At 38.5% G+C, this 21305-nt stretch overlaps 3 protein-coding genes across 3 annotated transcripts; all 3 read left to right on the plus strand.

The window, feature by feature from the left end:
* Positions 1 to 3345: 3345 nt before the first annotated feature.
* LOC125472038 lies at positions 3346 to 5517 on the plus strand. Its single transcript, XM_048573082.1, has 2 exons — positions 3346 to 4379; positions 4578 to 5517. The coding sequence occupies exons 1-2, from the start codon at positions 4359 to 4361 to the stop codon at positions 5277 to 5279; spliced, it is 723 nt and encodes a 240-aa protein (XP_048429039.1). The 5' UTR covers positions 3346 to 4358; the 3' UTR covers positions 5280 to 5517.
* Positions 5518 to 6315: 798 nt separating this feature from the next.
* LOC125472013 (ATP-dependent Clp protease proteolytic subunit 2, mitochondrial-like) lies at positions 6316 to 9400 on the plus strand. The gene is made up of 2 exons (XM_048573039.1): positions 6316 to 6728; positions 8794 to 9400. The coding sequence occupies exons 1-2, from the start codon at positions 6440 to 6442 to the stop codon at positions 9216 to 9218; spliced, it is 714 nt and encodes a 237-aa protein (XP_048428996.1). The 5' UTR covers positions 6316 to 6439; the 3' UTR covers positions 9219 to 9400.
* Positions 9401 to 9828: 428 nt separating this feature from the next.
* On the plus strand, positions 9829 to 21289 carry LOC125472012 (ENHANCER OF AG-4 protein 2-like). The gene is given in 14 exon segments (XM_048573038.1): positions 9829 to 10281; positions 10864 to 10940; positions 11096 to 11140; positions 12193 to 13793; positions 13796 to 14228; positions 14320 to 14842; positions 15602 to 15710; positions 15840 to 15952; positions 16026 to 16213; positions 16893 to 17583; positions 17665 to 18124; positions 18491 to 18586; positions 18686 to 18787; positions 20994 to 21289. Coding segments are annotated over 13 exon segments (4518 nt in total). The 5' UTR covers positions 9829 to 10170; the 3' UTR covers positions 18757 to 18787; positions 20994 to 21289.
* The last annotated feature ends 16 nt before the right edge of the window (positions 21290 to 21305 follow it).

A 21305-nucleotide genomic window follows, 5' to 3' on the forward strand; every position in this document is an offset into this window, starting at 1 on the left:
CTATACTTTACTTATACTCTGTATCGCGTGTGTAATAGGTTCATTCCCGCTCATAGCGCATTCTGGTATTTAGACACTCTTAGTTTCAAATTAATTCATATTTTTTTTTATCATCATCACACTTTTTGGCTTCGTCACCTTCTGGGTGTCGCCCAGCACAACTCGATTTGGAATCCTAATGGATATTCCGGATCGGGATGTGTCAGTTTGGTATCAGAGCGTTCACATTTAATTATGTGCAAGTAACATACATATGGATATACCAGAATGTAAATATGAAATTCAACCATATCATAATATTTCCAAATATATAACACATGTATACAAATGGCATAATATGCGTAAGCTGTAACACCCTACTCCCAAACTATTTACCTTCGGAAATAATTGTCGGTGATAAGCCCAACTAAGCACTAATTAAATTAACTGTCATTCCTAACTATTTTTCACTTCAATATTACGATTCTTCACACATTAATTTATAACCAACATTTAACCACCAATAAATAAGGTTAAATCTCACATTTTCCATCAATCTCCTTCACATTGCTCAATTCCGCAAACAATGCTATTGTCTCAATTATTTACTCTTATTTATTGTATGGTTGCATTTAACGTTTCGTTAGACTACCTACATACCCTAAACAGGAATCAAGTCATTTGTAGTTCACAGTATCAACAATAACATAAGCAATCACTAGATGCATATTCTAAAACATAAAGTATATATACTTGTATAGAAAACCAAAAACCCACTCACCTGGAGTCCTCGCTAAAATTTGTAAATCCCTAGCACGAATGTTGAGGCGATCACGAACAATTGGCACCTAGAACAATTATCAAACCATGACTCAGAATCCTTATCAATAGAATACATAATTTATATAGAACACACCCCTACAATTTGTTCCGGAAGATCCGCATCCCATATTTCCGATCCGAAATTTCCAAGGATCCACATTATGCTTCTAGAACAATATATTAAAATTTCATTACAATCCAACGTTGGATTTCCGCCAATTTCAATTTCAAGTGGCGATTAACTTTTTATTTTATAAACTAACAATTCCAATTTGGAAAGATCTGTATGTACGGATTCACTGGGAAGTTCTCGTGTGAGTTCCCAGAAACAAAACCGTGAGGGCATGGTCGGGGCCTAAAGAGAACAATATCGTGCTACGATGGAGTCGAGTCCGGGATATAATGGAGGCCCGGGGCGGAATGTGACTGTTGTCCCTAAAAATTACAAAGCCTACGCGGCGCGCAAGCCGAGTAACTAGTAGGCTAACTAAGTCATTCGGTTGAATGCCGAGCATGCCAACTCGTTGTCCGAGCTCGACCGAGGAGTAAAATTTGTTGATGTTGCGTTAAGCGCGTTGCTGACTTCTTTATCTTGCGATTGCGACCGAGGAAGGAACACCCTTGGTCTTTGGGTTCTAGAGCCTGAAGACAAGGCTGTTAGTTCTGCGAAGTTCACAAGTCGTCGGTGCCTGATTCGGTCACCGTGATTATATTCGTAAGAGTATAAGCACGTCGAATCGACATCAGACTATACGAACACAAATATTCAAAGGTGATGTATGTCTTGATGGTGAACATGGTTCGGCCGTCAGAATGTCGAACTTTAAAACTCACTTGTAAATATCTAATCATAAAATCACTCGGCGTCTAATATGATGAACATCGTAACTCGTAACACCTTACTTCGTCGAGACGGCTGATAAGATGACCCCTGCCAATAAGGATTCGAAAACCCTTCTCGGCTGAGACTTGGATAGATAACCAGTCAGCCTCGATGCAGTGCTGTTTATCCAAACTGAAGATGCTCCTTGGTCGGTTAATTCTACGGCAACAATGTTGTTTATCCAAACTGAAGGTGTTCACCGGTTGCCTCCACAATGCTGTTTATCGAAACTGAAGGTATGTTGGCGGAAAAAGAAAAGGAAAAATCTCAAGGTATTTGAGAGGTTTTGCGCAGGGCAATTGTATGTTGAATTCAAGGTCCCTTCCATGTTGCATGACCTCTTGTATTTATAGTGAAGTCTCTGCTCACAACCTGATGGTATTTGTAGAATTCAATTGCAACTTAAACTCTTAGACTTGTTGTAGAATCCAAGCCGTGAACATCCAACCATCTTTGATTAAATCACAACCATCTTTTATCCCAATCTCAATTACCGCGCCATCAGGTGAAATCACAACGGGATAAAATGGCATATGCCATCTTTTATCCCATATTTCCATGTGCATGGGTTCATAAAATAAACAGCACCTTTATTGGCTAATTATCTAGGCAAGTTACCCCGTGCTGGATGAGTAACCCAATTTCCTCCACCTTGTTGACCAATCAGCAATGGTTATCAGATCATCTTTATCTAAGCCAGCTAACTTTGATCAAATTCCAATGATAATACGATCTCATCTTTATCTCCATTGTATTTGTATAAATGCATGGAAGATAGTCTGCCATACTCCTAACTTCATTCATGATAATCATGCCATCTATCCACGAGATTGCACTAGTATTAATTCACACGGTATCGTATCAGATCACCATGACTTTATCACCCAACTGTGCTCTAGATAATTCAATATATTATTAAGAGATAATTATTATGATAAAAATCACAACATTATTCCTTAACAATAACTAAAATTATATTGACTCAGACACCTAATAGCTTAGAACTTCATTCACTCAATAGCCTCGATCGTTCGGGCCGATTGTGTAATTTTGGGTCCAAACAGTGACACTCACTACTAGGTTAACCTTAGTGACTTACTAAAACTGTAAATTCGAGTTTGGATAAATGGAGGGTTTCGAACTCTTAACTTTTCTTCTCTGGTCTATCTTCTTAACAACCATCACCACTAATCTCAATGACTTACTAAAGCGGTAAAATTGAGTTTGGATAAAATGAAGTATAACACACGGGCCTAATTATGAGTTCGATTCTTATAATGTTGAGATTTATGATGTCTTCCAGATGACTAGACAATTGGAGTCAGTTGACTTCTTATACTTTGTCGTTAATATAACGAAGTAACTCACCCGATGGCTTCCGTTGCAATTAAATATGAGGCATGATGTTTCTTCATTGATTTTTTTTTTCAATGTTATAGCAAGAGATGTAAATATTTTCCTGAGAATTTACTAAATTATTCGTATTGTTTAAATTAATCAGACTCACCAAATTAAGGATTAGGCGAATAATACATGGGGATTAATGTAGAAGCTAGATGATGGAAGCTTGGTTAAAACGTGGAACTGGAAGTCTGGAAGGAGAAATTTTTAATTGTAACGGGAATATGGGTGGTACACCACATGTTTTTATATAAATGGTGAAATATTTTACTTTTTAAGTTATTAACTTTTTAACATACATATCCGACAATTTATATAATGACACGTGGTGTACCACCTCGTGTGATGATCATAATGAAAAATCTCTCTTCTGAAGGTCTTGGGGACTTGTTCTTCTTAATTAGCCACCAAAGTCTAAAAGTCATGCATCCCTGATTCTCAAGTTATAACCAAACCCATTTTAATATTATTACACATCCGAATTAGCAATAAACAACGCCACCATTAAAAATAAGAATAAAATAAACCAATTGGGACTAAATTAATAAATATTAATATCAACATTTTCATCACAAAAATAGTGAATTATATGTAAAATTCAAGGTATTATGGTCGAGCATTAGAGGCAAGCAAACCCGCTGGTATTTTCTTCAAAGTTGGAGGCCATCCATTCCTCTCTCTCCATGATCCATCTCCATGCCTACCCCTCCTCCTTTATCTCATGATTTCCATGGCAGAAATAAAAAAGAAAACCATTACTCCCACTCCTAGTCCTATAACTACTCCTACTCCGTCGACATCCAAACCAAAACACAGTTTGTTTCTTGCTTGCTTCGGATTTTCCAGGCAAACGAGTCGCAGACGGAGTATGAGATCAAAGTCGGCCCCCCTCATCCGAAAGGAAGCTAACTATACCCGAGAAGATAATCGCGAAGACCGTAAGATTGATATGAAGGGTGAACATTCAACTAGTATTACTAGTCAACGCAGCTGGTATTTGATTTCTTAGTCAAGCTGGAGGTTTCGCACCAAGAAGTCCGCCGCCAAAACCGTCCCCATCGACACCTCCGGCACCACCGTCACCGACAAAGGGGAGCGTCAGTCCAAGGTGGTCAAGTTTTCCAGCTTGCAGACCAAGTCAAAGTCAAAGTCTGGTAACCTTGTCTCTAACTCCGAAGAAGTACTACCGGCCACCACCGATGGGGAGCCGCCAGGGACTCCAAGTCGGGAAGAGGCTGAGCCTCCTCCCATCGTTTCAGACCCGCAGACCCCTATGAACCATAACCCTCCACAGGTATAGTAATTAATATTCATTCACTCGTAGATAAGAGCATCGACGGTTAGATTCAAGATTTCAAGTTTGATTTTGCTCCCCCAGTATCACTTCACTTGTATAGAATAAAAAAACAGCTTAATGTAATTGTTGTAATTTATTCCATTGGTTACGTGGAATAGTTTAGTTGTCGTTAATGAATTATTTGTGCCGTTGCAGACCAACACGATCAACCTCGAAAGTAGGAAGCATTTGGAGTCCCCTAAGGATGGCATGTGTCAAAAGCGATTTTGCCGGAAGATTGATTTACTAAGAACAAGAACAACTATTGCAGGAAGAAAAGGACCACCTAGCAGCCAAAGCCAACCAGATTCACCGGCTGGACAGGAGGCCAGGACGCCCACGTCTTGTACTCGGACAGTGTTGCACTCCGTGTCTTTCCCCGCTCGCGAAAGCCAAACTCAACAGGGGGCGCCGGTGACTCCGTCAGTGACACACAATTTTAGTAAACAATATTCGTCGTGGTCGTGGTCGTGGTCGACTACCGTGTCCAACAACCCCGGATCGAAAAATAATAATAGGGGGAAGGCTAAGGCAAAGGGAGAGTCGACTGCAGTCAACGGGAAGAATTTGGATCCACTGATTGGTATGTCTATTATTTTGGTGACGTTGATTATTATGTTAGTATGGGGTCGTTTGTGTGCTATTCTGTCGACGTCCGCATGGTTTTACTTCCTTCCGCGCTTAAGATCAGCGGCGGCCGCCACCACTACTGCTGCCAATGGATTTGGATACCCTCATCATAATTCCAGTTCCAATGTGAATACCCCGCGGGCCTTGGATATGAATTCTGAAGAAAGCAAGAAGAAGGTCGTCTTGGAGGGATTTCTTGAGAGGAATCACCGGAATATAATTCCATAAACTTGCAGCTAGAAATTGGGCTATTTGAGATGCAATAAAAGAAAAATAAGGAAACGACGTTCAATCAAATAAGTTATAAGTTATTTATTACTGTGATATTTTGAAAGTATATGTGATTGGCACATATGAAATATTACTTGTTTCATCATTTTGTCCTTGCTTTGTGTGTAATTAAAATTTTGAGAACATCAAAGTATCATGTGTCATGAAATATTTGTGTACTGTTACATTTTTTTTTAATTTTTAATCTGGAACGATAGCAATATCATTAAGAAGAGATGAAGTACAAAAGCCACTACAAAGCAAGCTACTAACACCAGACTAGCCATTACATCCTTCAAGCAATGATTCTAATTGTTTTGTACGTATGAAAACTTTATGAATTAATACATAAACGTTTTGTTCAGTAAATTTTTTAGGTTTTTAATTGTGATTTTGTTGTTTGAGGATGACCCCATTCGTACAAATCTCTATTTGTCCTGGGTTTCAACAATTAAGTTTTGTATTCTTTTTTTTTTTCCGACAAAAAAAAAAAATTACCACTAGACCGTATTACTAATTCACAAGTGAATATTCTTAACTAATCCAACTATTAACCACTTATAAAAATAAGAAGGCTGCTTTGCAAGGATTTGTCACTCATATGTGAAACCATAGCAGTTCACAAATTTTTTTTAAGTTTTTTTAATTTATACAAATATATTATATTAAAGGGTGAGGAAAATAAATTGATATCAAACTTATCATTTACGAGATTCAAAATTTTTACTTAACTATGACTTCACGTTCATAAATAAAAGAAGAATACTTTTAAATCTTAATTTTCCCAAAACTTATTTACAAGAAAAAAAAAAAAAAGTTTTCTCACTTCACAACCTTAACCCTGAAAAGTATAGGTCCAGTAACCGAACTACGTATCCGTACAGACCCAAACACAAACAATTTTCTCCACCCACTCTGATTGTAATTTACCTTGACCTACATGTGGTATTAACAAAACCCCCAACTCCTTAACCCGACCACATAGGAACCCGACCAACCCAGATCCTAAAACACAAAAACACAGTGTCTCAAACACTTCGAGGGTTCGAGTAACGTTTGAACCCATAAAACCTATCCCTCGTCTGCGAATCCCTCCCCCTCCTCTTGTTTCTGTTATTATGAGAGGCTTAATCTCAAAGGCGAAGCTCCTGGCAAGCAGCAGGCCATGGCGCCCATCTCTGCGCAGCTACAGCTTGATCCCCATGGTCATTGAGCACTCCTCCCGAGGGGAACGCGCGTACGACATCTTCTCCCGCCTCCTCAAGGAGCGGATCATTTGCATCAACGGACCCATCGACGACGACACTTCCCACGTTGTCGTCGCGCAGCTTCTCTACTTGGAATCCGAGAACCCGTCGAAGCCCATCCACATGTACCTCAATTCCCCCGGTGGTCACGTCACTGCAGGTCCTTTTGTTATTTCCCATTTTTATTTCTGTTTATTTTTTTATAGGTGTGTGAAATTCTCGTGCTTTAATTTACATATTGTTTTGGTTTTCGATTTGTCGATTGCAATTTTGAGATGTCAGAAATGAGATAGTCGATTTTGTTTTATAGATTTTAACCCGATTTCGACTTCCATTTCACCACCTGGTTTACTTATTTGTGTTTTTGGTTGTTCGTTGTTATATTAACAGTAGAATGAATTTATACGCGCAGTATCTGTTTCTCGAAAATGAATTTTGATAATCGATGAGTTTATTTATAAGCTCGAAATCTGTAGCGCAATGTATATCCTTGTTGAATATATGTGGACGGTGAATTTATTCTAACTCGTACCCATGAAATCTGTAATCTTTTCTTTGTGGGTAACCTTCAAGTTGGACAAAATAAGGGATTTGTCATTCATTTCTTCCTTGAAAATGCCTTCAATATAGTGAATAGTCCCACCCAACCTGATCCTCTCATCAAATGAGGCCTTAAGAAAACTAATGGTTATGTGGATTTGTTGGTTCAGAGGATTTTGTGAATAGTTTGGTTTGTGTAACCTGTGTCATAAGCGCATTATCAGTGAGAAGTATGGGATTTTCTTATGACTTAAAAATCTACTAAATACTAAGTTGTTGAGTGGAATTTGATTCTACAGACCCGTCACGAAGTAGAACTGTTAGAGAAGTCATTGACATGCATAACCATGAAATGATGATGTTGGTAACATTTTGGAATTGGATTAATAGTGGTGATGGATCTCCATTCAAGTAAAACAGAAATTTTAAATTACCATTGTATGATCATGTATACCATATATCACCAATGCTGAGGCACTTAGTGGCTTGCACTCTTTGACATGGGTCCTCTTCACCGTAATATTGCTTACAGTTTTAACTCTATCTTGGTTTATGTTAACTATAGTTGAATCCTAAATGTTGTTAATTGTTAAGTGTCGGTTTAAACAAACGGGAAAACAACTGCTAGCCATAAGCTTTGGAGTACGGATATTAGTGGTCCACGAACTTGAATAGATTGTAGAGCATTAATACGCTAATCCTAGGAAGTAAGAAAAAAAAGAGGCATGAGGGTGATCATGCTTGATAGATGATTTCCTGGTCATGGTATAGTGGTGTGTGGGAATATTAGTACTGGATGTTTAAGGAAAATACTGTCTGAGTTTTGGAAGGTAGCTGTAGAGTTGTGTGGCAGCCAAACATCTTGTGTCTGCATAAATTATAATATTATGAAGAAAAACTAGGTATCACAACCATGAATGGAGTTGTGCCACGCACTTTTTCACTTTGTTGAACCGCCTCAATACTTAACTTGCTTGAAAGCGCGCAATTTTCTGCTTCATTAGACTGCCACATGAGATTGGCAAAACTGAAGACTAAGTGCATAACTACAACAGAACTATTTTTCCATTTATGAGTCTACTCTATCTATATACTCCTGGCTTTGGAGCTGAGCCTTACGCACTAAGCATATTGGTAATACTGATCTGGTAGATAGAAATGGAAGACAACATGGCTATGGCCAAACTTGATTATGATGTTCCAAATCGTACTGCATGAAATTACGATTAACATTTAATTTGTTCTGATCACTTGCTTTCACCAAACCTCAATTCTTTATGTTTTCTAATTGGGGTCGAGAAGTCAACTAAGTGTAAGCCTTGTACCAGGTAGTTGGGGTAAAACAACATAAATCTTTATTGAACATTTGGTCTTACTTAAAACGGTTTCTATTAGATATGTCAATTCAAAAAGTTGATACTACAATCCTTACTACAATGTTATTATATTTGGGAGAAACGTTAGTACAATGCTTGTGTTTCCCCCTTATGGTATGTTTTAATTCCTTAATTTGCTGATACTTGTGATGTGATTTTTAAACAGTATGGCTATGTTTTATACTATAAAAAAACGAGACTTGGCAGAAAATGATATCAATGAATAGAGGAATAGACGAGACTCAATGCATGATTTGGTTAAAATTCACCAGCATTGTTACATGGTGATGATTGTATTAGTGCATACAGGTCTTGCAATTTATGATACGATGCAGTACATTCGGTCACCAATCAGTACCATTTGTTTGGGCCAAGCTGCATCAATGGCTTCTCTTCTCTTAGCTGCGGGCGCCAAGGGTGAGCGGCGGTCTCTCCCAAATGCTACAGTTATGATTCATCAGCCTTCAGGCGGGTACAGCGGACAGGCCAAAGATATGACAATTCACACGAAGCAGATTGTTCGTATCTGGGATTCCCTTAATGCGTTGTACTCAAAGCATACAGGGCAATCAGTAGATATAATTGAGAAGAATATGGACAGGGATCATTTTATGACCCCAGAAGAGGCAAGGGCATTCGGAATCATTGATGAGGTGATTGACGAAAGACCAATGGCTCTGGTGACTGATGCTGTTGCCAATGATGGCAAAGAAAAGGATAAAAGTTCAAAGTAGGAGCAGACATCTAGGTCTCAGTCTGAAACCATCTCCCCTTTTTAGCTTGCTTTTTAGCTTTCTCAGAATTATATTTCTCATGTTTCGGTCCGTCCCGGAGGTTAAAATGATTTGTTTCTCGCCTTGGCATTCATTTGGAATTGAGTATTTTCATCAAGGGCAGCATCACTATTAATCTTCAATTTTGGAGTGACGAGAAAAAGAATGTCAGAGAGTGCAGGGTAAACGCTCTTAACCAATTTGATGTTGCATACTTTCTCATTGTTGATTCTTTCTTCATCTTTTGCTCCTATTTCCTATTTCCATCGAATAAAGTGAAACAGTATTTACATTTTAGATTTATTGATTAAATAGAAAGAAAAAAAGGGGAAGAGGGAATTAAAAAGGAAATGGAAAAAAATAAGGAATCTTTGCCACGTAGAGTCCCGACCAATCTCATCTTCCTGAATTAAATTTTTTAAGGAATAAAAAAGGTTTAATGTGTTTTTGTCCCGAATGCTAATATTAATATGTAAAAGAAATTGAACCCAAGAATAAAAGAAAAATGGGAAAAATACCGATACGTCCCATTTCGATTCGGCAAAATTCCCTTTGGTGCGCCCAAACCACACCACCACCCCCCAAAGGAAGCTGAAAGCCCAAGCCCTCCTCCTTCTCGCAAAATTTACAATCTCTCACCCTTCGACCGCCTCAATTTCTCTCTACAATCTCTGTATCTCTCACACTCCAACACTCTCTCTCCTTGGCTCGCTGGAATTGTGAATGCAGAGCCCTGCCGTCCGATGACCTAGTTCTCCGGCGTCGGAGCATCCACTGGCCGTCAACAACGGGCGACCATTCCAATTCCGACCTCTGGGACTTTTATAGGGTTTTCGTAGCTGCTTTTGCGATTCGATTACGACGATTCAATTAGGGTTTTTCCTTTTGCTTCTAAGATTGCGGCGTCCACGCCATGGCTCCGGGGCGTAGACGCGGAGCGAGCAAGGCCAAGGATAAGAGCAAGTTGAGTCTCGGCGATCTTGTCCTTGCTAAGGTCAAGGGCTTCCCCTATTGGCCCGCCAAGGTCTGCTTTTTCATGCCCTTCCCTTTGTTTCGTTTACGGATTCTGCTGCTTCGTCTTCGGCTGTGCATTTTTTCGGTTTTTCCTTTCTCTTTATGTTGTGTTTTGGGCGTTGGGGTTTATATATATATATATATATATATATATATATATATGCTTTTGTTTTGCTTGTTGATTAGTGTGCACTACTTGGATTTGACTTCTCGTAGTATGTAATTATTAACAAATTTTCCTAAGCTTTCGGACTCGTGCAGTTACTGAATGGGACTGAACATTGTGAGGCTTCTCAGAAATCATGTATATCTTGCCCTTAACTTTGCAATATACCGAAAGGAATTGGATTGAACGTATATTGTTTTTGCTTTTTTATTTTTTTTTTTTTTCTTGGCGAATAAAATGTTAGATTCATGTGATGAATGTGTTGGTTTTTAAAATACAGTATCATGCTTTTCGCAGTATAAGTATGAGCACAAAATTGATGGACTATGTTTAATGTTTTTATTGATAAGAGTAACTCAGTCAGATTTTAGTCTACTCGACAATTGGTTTGTGTTTGAGGTAACTCTTGTGGGTTTGAATTTTTAGATTAGCAGGCCTGAAGATTGGAAGAAGGTCCCTGATCCAAAGAAATATTTTGTCCAATTTTTTGGAACGGAAGAGATGTAAGTTCATACCATTTGATAATTTCAGATTTGTTCATGTATATTGGATAAAGTTTGTTTGTGAAATGTGTTACGTGTACATTGAAATACCTCTTGTGCATGGAGTTTTCATAACAAGAAATAAGACACTAATATATTGACAACCTAGGGTGTAGATCACAGAAAGGTGAAATTGACAATTTTTTTGCAACGGAAGAGATGGAAGTATATCTCATTTGATAGTTTTGTATTCGTTTACGCAAGTGAATACAGTCTGCTGTCACATGTACATTTAACCACCTGTTATTACCCGGGCTTTTATGATTAAAAAAACACTAATATATAAACAGCCTACAGTGTACATACCGCAAGGTGAAAAGGACAACTTAGTCTACCAATTGTATTTAGCTGATTCATCCCTATCTAAGGCAAAATGTACTTCAAGATGCCATATGGAAACATGAAATGTATTGACCTTGGCATGTGTAGTTTGTTATATTTCCTCTCCACAATTTTGTGTTTCAAAGGAAAACTAGAACTCACTGAAACATTCAGTTATTGATTGTTAAATCTATTATTGCTTAGGATTGTCTTGTGACTTCTTGTGAATTCTTGTTCTACATTTGGTGGTACTTGTGGTTTTGATGTTATTCCTAGAAGCTTACAAGAACAAGATTGAAATTTCTGCCTGCATTTCTGTTTGTTTTGGTAGAGGAAAATTTAAGTGGTTAGGATTTCAAAAGTTGTAATATTGGATTTTGAATTAATAGTTTCTACTGGGGCAGAAAAGGGGCTAGTAAAATCTACTGATGCATTACGTAATGAAAATTTCAGGATGACATCTGAGGGAAATTATTTCCTACTCGATTACATTTTCACTAGTGAAATCTACATTTTGCACAACTAAAAAGAATTAGTCAGTTTTTTTCCTTTTTTTCTTTCTATCAATAAAATGTTATGGCGAGTGTCAACTGTGGTCTCCTTTATAATCTTGTACCCTTGTTCTCATTGAATTGAAAGTAAATATTAATTGGTTCTTAAATCTGGTAAGTATAGAACTTGATTCTTAATCTAAAACCACATTGAATTGCGTATAGAAACAAAAAAGAACCAGTGGAACCATTTAGACCAAATCTAGAGTCCACAATTCTTCCTTTTGTGGTTTTTTGCTCTGCTCAGTTTCTACTTCATCTATTTGTTTGTTTTTTGCTCTGCTGGTTAAACTGACTGCTACTGATATGTTATTCTTGTTGTTGTTTTCCCCACTCCACAGAGCTTTTGTTGCCCCTGCAGATATTCAGGCATTCACTAGTGAGGCAAAAAACAAATTATTAGGTCGTTGTCATGCTAAAACAAAGTATTTTTCCCAAGCTGTGAAGGACATATGTCAGGCATTTGACGAGTTACACAAAAAGAGGTCAAATGATTTGAGGGATGATACTGATAGATCAGACACCGGATGTGAGGCTCCATCTGGTGATGGCATAGAAGATAATGGGATTGATGTTGACTTAAAGGATGGGGAGGGTGTACGGGATTCCAATGGACAAACAGACAAGGAAGAAGGCATAGGTGATATTGGCCCTAAGCTGGAATGCTGTTCACAGGCACGAGGTGAAAATGATGATGACGATGTAAACCCATCTACCTCATGTGGAGCAAATGAGAGTTCTCAAGTTTTTTCTCCTGAGAGAAAAAATAAAATGGCTGCAGTTCCACCGCCTAAAAAAGAGGCATTAAAGAAATCTAATCCAGAGAATTCTTCTCATCCCAAGGAAGAAGTTTCTGGTAGTAAGCGTGAAGAAGATGATCGCACAAAGAAACGCAGTGATGGTCGGAGGTCTGTAGCAAATGGCCACAAGATGACGAAGATGGTTACTGGATCAAGGAGGAAGCATGGTGGCACAGTTGAGGAACAAAAAAATCGTTATGCTGTTACATCGTTGAAGGATGATAACTCAATTGGTCGTGTTGATCACCAACAATCTGGTGATCGATTAAAAGATGGAACAAAAGGCAAACTTGGCTCTGGTGGCAGGAAGAGGGAGTTCTCCCCAGATGCTCTAAAATCAGATACTAGTGGTAAGGTTGGGAAAAAGACAAAAGACCTGGTTAAAGCCAACAAGCAAGTCAAGTTGCCAGATAATGTGATAGATGATTCTGAGGAGCAGGCCAAAGACAAACATTCAGGAAGGACAAAGGGGGTTCAACCAGGGCTTGGAAAGCCTAATTTGGGAACAAATGATCCTTCACGTTGTTCCAAAAAGTCAAAACATGTAGATGCTGGGGATAGTGCTTCAAAGGGTTCGGTCTCTAAAGCTACGAAGAGTCTATCTCCTAGTTCTGATGTTGATGACAAGACATTAAAAATAATGGATTCAAATTTGTCAACTTCACATGTGAAAAGAGAGAACCATCTAGTTTCCATGTCCAAAAATGTTGGTGGTGGACCCAACGGTCCTGGTGATGAAGCCGCGCTACCCCTAACAAAGAGTCGCTGTCGAGCATTGGAGGCTATGCCTGATTCTGATACTTTGGTTAGTGACGATAAGAAGGAAGAGGATCCCGCTCTGAAGAATGATATATCATGCTCTACTGACGTTAGAGTTCCTACACAGAGGAAGCGGAGAGCTGTGTGCCTCTATGATGAGGAGGAGGAGGAGGAAAAACCCAAAACACCAGTTCATGGAGGATCTTCCCGAAATTTTAAAGCGTCTTCATATTCTGCAGACGCTGTAAAGAGCAATAATGAAAACCATGAGAGGTCAAATACTGCTCAACAGAGTACCAAATGTCCTACTGAATTTCAGATGAGCTGCACAAAGGAATCATCTTCCCAGTTATATGATGGTTTTCCATCACCTAGAAAACCTCAAGCGATGAGGAGAGGCCGGAAAAGAAACCTCAAATTGAGAAAAAGAGTCTTGAAAAGGTGGTGCATGTGTATCACAGTCCAAAAAAATCAGAACCTGGGCATTTGCTGTCCAAGGAGGAAAAACCAACCTTGATTTCTCCTAAGAAGTCTCCCCAGTTGGTTTCAACCACTAAACCAGTTGTGGAACAGCAGAAACCCACAAAATCTCTGGTTAAAATCTCTAGTACTGGTACTCAAAAGAAGGCTCAGGCTGTGTCTAGCAAGGGTTCAGGTTTATTGTCTAACAGTTCGGTTTCTTCTCATAACCAGGCAAGAAACAAGTCTGCACCTTCTGGAGAAAAGTCTAAACCTACTCCACGATCATTCCCTCAGATCAGCGACTCTGCTATTTTAACAGAAAATGAAGCCGAGTACATTTCATTATCTGGTGAAAGGTATCCATGCTCTTTCTTCTTAATTGTTTGCATAGTTGCTATTTGCATTTTCTAATGTTTGATAATTTGTTGCTTGTTTTCCTAATAACAGAATGGAAGTTGGCAGAGACGATAAAATTGGCATATCCATGGATTCTAGAACTCCGGAATCATCTCAGTCTATGAGGCATCTTATTGCAGTTGCACAAGCCAAAAGGAAACAAGCTCAGTCACAAAATTTTTTCCTTGGATTTTCCAGTTCCACTCTTGTGTCTAACTCAGATATGCAAGGGAGGAGCCCCAGCCCTTCTGCAGTTCAGGGTTTTTTGTCCATTTCTAGCACTGCATTGCAGGCAGATATCTCGGGGTCCAATCAACTCACAAATGTAGCTTCCCCGGTTACTCATGGTCGACAATATGTATCACAAATTCAACTTGATTTGGAGGAAATCTCAGAAAGAAGAGTTAGCTCTGGGCATCGAACTGCTGGAGGATCACTTAGTGGTGGTACCGAGGCAGCTGTTGCTCGTGATGCTTTTGAGGGAATGATAGAGACTTTGTCTAGGACTAAAGAAAGTATTAGTCGTGCAACTCGTCTTGCCATTGATTGTGCCAAGTATGGTATTGCCAATGAGGTAGGCTCTTTGGCTCGTTCTTGTTTCTTTTAGCTTTTATTTGTTTTATTCTTTTCAAAGATGATTACAATTTCATTGATACAATATTTTCCTTTATATTTCATTCATCACTTTATGAGTTTTTCAATATCTTATATTAATTTGAAAGCATTTCCTTATGTTTGGTGGATGTCATGTTTATAATTTGTAATATATGTTCATTACATGTGTCAGTGTACATTTATATGTTAAAAAATAAGCTCAAAATAGTCCTGTAGTGAAAATGTTGATTTTCTATACTAACAACCATTCATCTTGAGTCTGCAAATGTTTTAATACCATAAAAGTTGAAAGATCAGATGGGTGAGAGTTAGGCCGAGTGAAAAAAGTTTGGGTTTTAATTCTTGTAAACTTTGTAAGTTTTCGTTTCACCCAGAGCCATTACGCAGGTCCTTTTGAGTTTTAAATCCCTTGTCCACACCTACCATAACAAATTAACAGTTAGTTGTCCTTTCTGTTCTACAATTTTAACTTATGTTGAGAAAAAGAAAGCTTCAAATAGCAGTTCGCACATTCCTTTGGGTTGCAAATCTAGATTTTGTAATGTGTGTGAAGTTTGCAAATGAAGTTGGGTGATTATTTAAAACTGCTTATGCTGACCAATAAATACATGTTTTCGGAGTTTTGCAGTATATCTCACAAAATCGAAGATTATTATAGCGTACAACCATGATGTGGATTTGTAGACTATTTTAGTTACAATTTAAAATGTTGATGCAGGTTGTGGAACTACTAATCCGGAAGTTGGAGAGTGAGCCTAGTTTCCATCGTAAGGTCGATCTTTTCTTTCTTGTGGATTCCATCACACAAATCTCGCATAATCAAAAAGGTACATGTAATAATCTCTCTCTCTCTCTCTCTCTCTCTCTCTTGATTGCTGGATTGTGACTTGTGCGTGCCTGATATGTTAGTTCATTGTGAAAATATTAAAGGTAGCTATTTATTTATTGATATTCAGGCATTGCGGGAGCTTCATATGTTCCAACGGTTCAAGCAGCATTGCCACGTCTTCTCGGTGCTGCCGCTCCACCTGGTTCTGGTGCTCGTGATAATCGTCGTCAATGTCTTAAGGTAAGTGCATTGCTTTATAATTTGATGAGTTTTTCTTGTATACGAGATAAAGCGGAACAGACTTCTCTTCCAGGTTTTACGGCTGTGGATTGAGAGAAAAATCTTTCCTGAGTCTGTTCTTCGTCGTTACATGGATGACATTGGAGTTTCAAACGATGATTCAATTGCTGGTTTCTCCTTTAGACGTCCATCTCGAGCTGAGCGTGCTATAGATGACCCAATCAGAGAAATGGAAGGAATGTTTGTGGATGAGTATGGCAGGTATTTGATATCAACTTTTTACTTGAATTCTTATAGTTGTGCCTTATTCTTCTTTTGTTCTATTAAGCCGATTTTTTTTGTCCAGACATGACTATAAGATTCTGTTTGTTATTGTTGCTTGAAGTAACTTAAATGTGGTTATGGAACTCAAATCCAATCTCAATGTCATGTTTAATTCGGAAAACCATTATACTTGGACATGACTGTGTAAGGATGCGATGAATATATCTTTCCCATATTTTATGTACATGCAATTCAAGGAATTTTTGTTTAATTATTTATTTATTAGATGCAGTTGAAGGATTCAAATGTTACTGCATGGAAAATCAATGATTTCTTTTCTTCGTAAAATATACTGTTATAATTCTTGTTTGGTCATGTTTTGAAATTACATTTATTGTTTTTCCATGAAGTATTCCCCAAATGAAAATTGCATGATAGTACTGTTCAGAGGAGAAAATAAATAAGGAGTATCTGGTTTGCTCAGCGAACAAGTGTTTGTTTTAGGGGAACACTTGTTGCAACTTGCAATGATCTTGTTCGATTACTGGTTCAAGTTATGTGAAATTGTACTTAAAGATCTGTTGTTATGAAAATGCTTCTATTATTTTTACGTCTATGTTGTTGCATGCACTTACTGGAATCTAATTTGTGTAGTTGTTTTTTGCCTCTTTGTCAGTAACGCTACATTTCAGCTGCCTGGATTTTTGTCCTCTCATGCATTTGAAGATGATGAAGAAGAAGAAGAACTTCCTAGCTGTTCATATAAGGAGGCTAGCCATTCCTCACCAATGGAAACTATTTATGCTTCTGGGGAGTCAGAAACATGTGCGGTGACTCCTAATGATAGGCCAGAAACATGTGCGGTGACGCCTAATGATAGGCGACACTGTATCTTGGAGGATGTAGATGGTGAACTTGAAATGGAGGATGTGTCTGGACACCCAAAGGATGAAAGACCCTTGTTCAGTAATGGTTCTTTTGAATTGGATCCACAACAGCAGGGATCAGATAGGGTCATGGAACCGGCTTCAATTGCTTGCACTGATTTGCCCCCTGTTCCAGAGGGTTCTCCACCATTGCCTCTTGATTCTCCTCCTGCAACCCCACCTTTGCCTCCCTCACCCCCACCCCCACCACCTCCACTTCTGTTATCTCCTTCCCCACCACCACCGCCACCGCCTCTACCATTACAGCCACCTCCTCCCCTACCGTCTTCTGGTCATCAACCATTATTGATTCCTCAGTCATCTGTGCCAACTCAGGCTTCTTTGCTATCCCAACAGATGCTGCCTCTGCAATCATCAATGCATCCTTCACCGCTGGTGGCATATCAACCTCCTATGCCTCATGAATACTGCAGCACGAGTGTAAGAATTCTTGCTTTCCCCACCTTTATCAGTGCTACATTGTTATTGTTGTATATATTATGACATTATTTCTCCATACAGGGTAACCAGCATGTCCAAATTGCTGGAAATGCTCCTCATGTTGGCCCTATTGATGCGACTGCCAAGAGCGAGATGTTTCCGCAGCAGCAAGCTTGCTTTGTTCCTGCAGGAGTATGTGGTCCTCGAGAACCTTCTGGATTTAATTCAACTAGGCCGCTAGAACATGGACATAATGACATGTTTCAAAGTGCACAAGTCTCTCAAGCAAGCCAACAATTTCAACAAGTTATTACACCTTTTCCTCAAAGGCCTTTACCTCCTGCCCCACCACAAAATCCCTCAAGTCATTTCTCCTATACTAAGCAACATCCTCATCAACATCCTCAACAACCATACCACGGTCCATACTCTTTGCCTCCCCCACCTGATAATCAAAGACGATTCGTTGCCGATGAACAACGAGGCGTTTGGATGAATGGAGGAAGACCCCCACATCCGGGACCACCATTTGGCCATGAAGGTATAGGGTTCTGGTCCTGGTGGCCAAGCTATCCATTAAGCAGTTGCCTGCAATAGTGTATAATGTTGTTATTTCCATGCACCCAACCCATTTTCGCACCTACCATATAACTAAAGTATAGATTACAGATCAATATAAGGTGGGTGGGAATAGTAGCACTCAAGGAACTGGAATTTCTGCCCGTATTATTATTTAAACTCATTTTCTCTTTGAGGCTAGAAAATCATATCATGGACGCTCAGTTGTACTAATAGTTTATTAGTGTTTTTATCTAATGTTTTAGTTGCAATGACCAATGTGTCCTATGCCTAATTTGCGCTACCCTAGGCATCTCTACTTATGTTATGTTTGGTTCTGCTATGACAGGTTATTTTCGGCCACCGCCTGATAGGCCGCAACCTAATAATATGGCTTTTCAGCGTTCTGCCCCCAATAATGTTCCAACTGGAGCTCCAATATCAGGTGATCATTACGTAAACTTGTTTTGAAGTGTACTTGCATGTTGAAAACACTGGGTCATTGTTGCAGTGATAAAATGACTTTCTGTCTGCACTTTTCCAGGTCATAGTGCTGCCCAGATCTTGCCATGTAGACCAGACATAACTGCTGTTAATTGTTGGAGACCAGCTTAGTAGTGAAACTTATCCCTACATAACTATTCTTGTAAGTTATTTTTCTTTGTTCAGTATTTAAGTTTTTTGTAGCTCATGCACTTCTCTGAATGGCTTAATTCTACAACACTTTAGTTGATTTATTCCTCATTGAAACCTCTGTTAATTTAAATCAATGGAGACCTCTTGTGCTACTTATTTTTTGAGAATTGAGTCCACGATCCTTTAATCAGAATCATCTCAATGATTTCATGAGATTCTTCATCCTTGACTCTATTTCTGCAAGTTTGTGTGCTGCATTTTGAACTGCATTATTCAAACTGTTTCCATGATGGCTTAGATTTATAATTCTCTCTCTGGGTGATAAATCCATTTATTTTCTGCAATTTGTTTCAGACTTGATGGTGGCATATCAATTAGTTACATCACATTATGCTGTCCTTCAAAGTTGGGTTCATCTTGTTTACGAAACCCAAGTACCACTTGAAGTCAGTGTTGGGGACATGTAGAGGCTCCTGGCAGGACTCTGTATATTGTAATTTTTCCTGACAAATATATCCCGAGAACATTTGCTTCCAAGTTTATGCCCATGTTTCTTTCTTGGTTAGTACACTTGTTTCTTAAGCTTTTAAATGATGTAATTATACCTGATATCAAAATAGATAGAAATCAATTCAATGCACCGATTTTTATCCCTTGATGAATTTATTTTGTTATTACCTTGGTTGCATCGTAAAACGCATTGTCCTCCCAGTCGGTTCAATTTGTGTTCCTTACTCCACTCGGATGAACATGTCCTTGATTGGGCTTGCATCTATTAGACAGTCAAAGATATTTGTCCTCCCCACTCTTGGATGGGTCCTGGTATTTCCAAGTTAGGTGAGATTGAGTGTGTGGTTTGTCTTAATATTGCATGTTGCTACGTTTCGGCATATGCTGAGGGTTAAGTGCTCTCTTAAAAGATAAGTTTTTTGTTGGAATTGCGGTAATCACATTTTGGGATGTCATTCAATGCCCAAGAGAAACTTGTTGTTGAGTTCATGCATCATAGAGAAATTTTCCTTTTTCTTTATAGAATCACTTTAATCTGTTGCCTTTTCAGGTTTACACGTTCTTTCAGTTATTTTAAGTTTTGGTTAAGGTGAGAGGGGACCAATTTATTGGTATATTTTGAAAGAGCATGCATGGTTATTATCTGGTTTGTTCCTAAGATATTACCAATGTCTTTCACGATCCTGACAGTGCACTTGGAATCCCTCAAAGAATGTATATTTGGGTTGTGCATTCTTCTTTTTAAATCTTATGTCACATTTTTTTTGTCAATTGTAAATGATAGCCCTTTTGTGATAACATTTTAGGTTGAATTAGCCTGTGAAACTTTGATGAAAATTACAATTTCTACTGTTAAGGGAGTTTTGCTAGACGATTGGAGAGTCCAGTTTACAATCAACCAGCCATTATCATTTGTCACATTTTGAATGTGGGAATATACTTTTCACTATTATATGATATTGCGAGCTTCAGCGAGTAGAACCAAGTATCATCACTGCAACCTTGACTGTAAAGCCAGAATTTGAGTTATATATAAATGGATATTTTTGTGAATTCTTCTGTTGAAAGTGAAAGATCAACTAACGGACCCTATAAGTTTTATCTGACTCATTGTGGTAGAGGCACATCTCAGTCGCATCTTTCACTCTACATCTTCTGGTTCATTTAAATGGCAGAGATATCATTGTTTATTTTAGCGTGTGCTGTCCGATACATGTTTTGCATATTTATTTTACAATTGCTGTTGCTACATGTTGATAATCTGCCACTTATCAAAACAAAAAGTTAATTGGGTAATGCGTGGTATTGTATGTGTGGCTCACTTTGTGCATTCAGTACAGTACGGAGTTGCTTGTTAACACATTTTGTGCCAAATCAGCTGCTATGGTAGTGTGTAGAATGTTTTCCTAGATTTTTGCACATGAAGAATTCTCCTTTGTTTCGATTTCTTAGCTCCTTTATGTTTTTTTTTTGGTCTCAATAAAAGTGAGAGCTATGTGAGGGCCATGCATGTTTGTATTTATTTTGGAATGTTTAGTTCTAAGAACCTGTTAACTCTAGCCTTTCCAATCATTTCACTCTGGTGGAGTGTTGCAAGATCTTTTTTATGTGAGACTGTCTTGTGGAGCTTTTACTTTTCCCTTTGAAATTTGTTTCTAATGGGGATTTAGTTTGGAATGACGTCATAACTATGCATTCTGTCACAGGTTTCGGCGAAGATTAAAACAGAAGTAGCAACCACGTTTTTGGGGCTGTTTCTATCTGGTCTCTCACAGAGGAAAAGGAATCCGACTCCGTAGCATATGCACTGCTGTAAAACATTCAGGTAAATATTTGACATGGATTTTTGGACCAAGAAAAGGCTCATCATAATTATTTGTTAGTTGAGTACAGTTTTGATGCAACAGTATCTGTTGCAATGTAAAGAAAGGTAGTTCGTACAGATGCCTATTAACTGTTAAAAAGTTTTATTCCTCAGTTTTTATACATTGCTTTGTACCCACTGAGATAGTTCTTTT

Source organism: the organism of the source record quoted next, unplaced genomic scaffold (genome assembly GCF_019419815.1).
Source record: "Pyrus x bretschneideri cultivar Hongxiangsu unplaced genomic scaffold, Pyrus_bretschneideri_v1 Contig63, whole genome shotgun sequence".
In the NCBI taxonomy this organism is placed as follows: domain Eukaryota; kingdom Viridiplantae; phylum Streptophyta; class Magnoliopsida; order Rosales; family Rosaceae; genus Pyrus; species Pyrus x bretschneideri.